Consider the following 3631-nt stretch of genomic DNA (forward strand, 5'->3'; position numbering starts at 1 on the left):
CAAGCTAAACCCTTGTCCAAGAGCAGTCTTGAATGTGGAGAGGTCCAAACAGGGTGCGACACCATCTCGTCCTTTAGGCTCTCCTTGCGGCAGACATTGCATTGTTGTTATACGAGCTAGGATGTTGATTTGCAGACTTTCTCACTTTTCTTTGACTGTTTCTCTATTATGGGTCCATGGTTTTCACCTCGCACAGAGGTTTCCCACTAGTAATATATCATTACTAAAAAAAGTGTGTTTGGGGGGGGGCAAGTTATTATGGCTTCTCACTGGTTTTGTTGAGGATTTTTCTTATACTTCATTTATTTGATTCTATAATTGCTTCATGTTCTTACTAAGAAGGCTAGACCTTGAAAGCTAATGCGTGGACAATTACTGTGTTATTTAATTTAACCATCTTCTAAGTAGGGACACATAATAAAAAGTTTATTAGCATGCCTTTGGAAGGACATAGTGGTAGAACTGACTTTTAAAGTTCTAAAAATAAATTAGATAAAGAGAATATCATGATTTTTTTAAAAAGTAGGTGATTGGTGGGGTATAAACTTGTCCTTTTTAAGTATTGAAAATTTTGTGAATGTAAAATTCACAAAAGTTTATCATACTTAACAAAGACACATTTAATTGTATCTTTAAAAGATAGCTTGCCACATGAGAAAATTGGTTGAATTTGAAAATTTATCTTTGCGCTTATTACAACCTTTGTCTTGTCTTTGAAGTCTAAAATCTCCCTCTCTCTCTCTCTCTCTCTCACACACACACACACACACACACACACACACACACAAATATACATATTTATATATATATATGTAGTCAAGTATTAAAATAATATTCACAACACTTTCATATGTATAAAAAGATTTTAAAGTGAGTTGGTAGCCTTAATTGTTATAAACTCATTATTTATAAAGGTTTTTCTTTCAAATTTCCAATGGTAGTCATGAACCTTTGACTTGTTTCACGAATTTAAACTTTGATAATTTTTAGTGTTGTGTTTATCCCTTTATATAGAACCATACACTAAAGAGGGTTGAATTTCTTGTTTGAGTAGCCTTCAAAGGATGGGGTCCATAGGAACATGTCCATGCATGCATGCATGTGCACGTAGTATGAGTGTGCATGTGTGTGTGTGTGTGTGTAGAGAGAGAGAGAGAGAGAGAGAGAGAGAGAGAGAGAGAGAGAGAGCTACTAGAGTGGGTGCCAAGTGGGTTTGTGAATATAAGACAACTCGTCATGTAATAAGTGAATTTCCACTGTAGATAGATACCCAACCAGTTGGACTTGTGAATATAACATGACTCGTCATATAATAAGTGCACTTCCGCTATATATACAAAACTTGTGCCCAACCATTTTCCATTATGTACATTTCTCTGTATACAATGCTTAATTGCAGCTTCCACTTTAAGCACAAATAGGGTTTGGGAAAAGATGAGTTCGCTTCATCTTGGAGTGGCTCAATTTATGAAAATTTTGCCTCATTGAGAGAAGTAGGAATAATGTCTCCTCCAATTTTTCCAAAAATACTAGTAATTGGATGAAACTATGAAGAAAATGCTTGTTAGAAAATTATTTTTCCTCTTCAACCTGAATCTTCTATCACATTCAAGCTTGTGCCCAACCATCTTCGGACGTGGACATTCCCACCATAGACACGCTTATTTCGAGCTTCCAATTTAATCACTAACAAATCTTCTATCACGTTCAACGTTTAGAGTCATTCTTTAAAGGTCTAGCAAAAAGTGGACTTCAAAGGTCTAGCAAAGATTCAATAGAATTTCAAGTGGACATGCTCTTTGGGCCCTCGGGTGTGTTTTTCTTGCATTTGAGGTCCTCATTTAATTCATGTGGTGCATATTTAATTCATGTGGTGCATGCTATATAAATGTAAAGAGGGTGCGTTTTGCACTAGGAGTCTAATTGTGCACATGGAGCTAGGCAAGCGAGTTGTAGTGAACGAGATCCCTGGTGCGATTGTGTTGTATTCAGACAGATCTATAGAGCGATCGCCTTCCACAATCCCCCTCATCCATGCCGCTCCAGAGTTCATCAATGGCGTCGCAACAAAGGATGTGGTGATTAACTCCTTTACAGGCACTTGGGCTCGCATCTTCTTGCCCCACAGCGTAGCAAACAGAGACCCTAACCAGAGCGCGGCTCCCCTGGTCCTTTACTTCCATGGTGGCGGAATGTGCCTCGGCAGTCCCGCTGAGCCTATATTTCACAATTACTGCAGTAGAATGGCTGCCAAATCAAGATCCATCTGGATCTCTGTCGCCTACCGCCTTGCCCCTGAGCATCGCCTGCCTGCACAGTACCAGGACTGCTATGAAAGCATGTGCTGGCTGCGGTCACGGTTTGCAACAGAGAAACAGCCATGGCAGCATGGTGATGCCCCTTGGGTTTCGTACACAGGTAAGTGAGAAGGTTCCATGGATGCTTAAGCATGATGATGTTGCGTAGGTTTCCATACAGGCGAGAAAGGAGCACTAGTGGATGTGTTTCTATAGAGGCAAGAAAGGAGAAATATCTTATTTGTTTCTAGGGTTCCTTGTGCAGATGCTAAGGATTCATTTGCAACGATGAGAAATCTAGTTTTGTTGTACAAATTAGAAAAACCTTGTACAACCATGGCTTACATGTTTCTAGGGTTTTATGTGCAGGCGAGAAGGAACCCTGGGAGCTTGAGCAGGGTGAATTGTCTAGGGTTTCCTGCACAGGCGAGGAAGAGCCCTGGCTTATTGAGCATGGTGATGCTTCTAGGGTTTTTTGCACGGGGGAGAGCGCGGGAGCCACCATACTGCACTTTGTGGCATTGCAGTTGGCCAAGCGGGAATGGAGCCCTCTTCATATCCGGGGCTTGGTATTTGTTGACATTGGGGTAATGGCAGATCCTCTTCCTGAGATGAAACCCTCAACAGACCCTGCTGTCACCTCAAAGATGATGGCAACCTCCGTTAGATTTTGTTTGCCTGAGGGAGCCAAGCTTGGGGACCCCCTACTCCATTGCCTGCACCCGGATTCGCCACGCCTCTCTGAGGTGCCATTGCCGCCTGCCCTGGTTCTGGTGGCGGACAAGGATCTGCTGTTTGAAGGTGGCATGGACTACTTCAAGGCTCTCAAGCAAGCAGGCAAGGATGTAGAGCTCCATGAGACCCCTGGCCAAGGCCATTGTTTCCATTTACAGAAGGCTGAGTCTGAGCTTGCTCAGCTGCGTGAGAGCAGAATAGTTGAGTTCTTGGAGAAGCTCTGAATTGACCTAATGATGAGATTCCCTGCTTTTCAGTGAGCTCAGATTATTTTAGAAAGCTATCAGTTGAAAATTGAAGCCCTATTTTCTATACTAGCTCTAAGCCCAAGTATTTCCATCATGTTTGGCCAATATCGGATAATATCGTTAGCTCTTTTGCTTGATGGTTGTAAGGCCAAAAAATAATATCTGAAGCTGCATTGCGTGTGTAGCTGAATTTTTATGGACTCCCACAAAGTGATAAAACAGTTTTGAAATAACTCTTAAGATTATGTGCATCCAGGCCTCTGCTATTGTGGCAGCTTAAACTAAAAGCTCCATCCCACACGCTAATGGGGGGAGCAGGGTGAACCAGAGCTGGACCTTCCCCATTAGGAT

General features: G+C 41.9%; 1 protein-coding gene across 1 annotated transcript; it reads left to right on the forward strand.

The window, feature by feature from the left end:
- Nucleotides 1-1911: 1911 nt before the first annotated feature.
- LOC147637862 (tuliposide A-converting enzyme b2, amyloplastic-like) lies at nucleotides 1912-3374 on the forward strand. The gene is made up of 2 exons (XM_086799705.1): nucleotides 1912-2418; nucleotides 2667-3374. Exons 1-2 carry the CDS (start codon nucleotides 1932-1934, stop codon nucleotides 3254-3256), a joined length of 1077 nt encoding a protein of 358 aa, XP_086655831.1. The 5' UTR covers nucleotides 1912-1931; the 3' UTR covers nucleotides 3257-3374.
- Nucleotides 3375-3631: the final 257 nt, after the last annotated feature.

This window comes from Cibotium barometz, chromosome 6 (genome assembly GCF_041138505.1).
Source record: "Cibotium barometz isolate CiBa-2024 chromosome 6, ASM4113850v1, whole genome shotgun sequence".
NCBI lineage: Eukaryota > Viridiplantae > Streptophyta > Polypodiopsida > Cyatheales > Cibotiaceae > Cibotium > Cibotium barometz.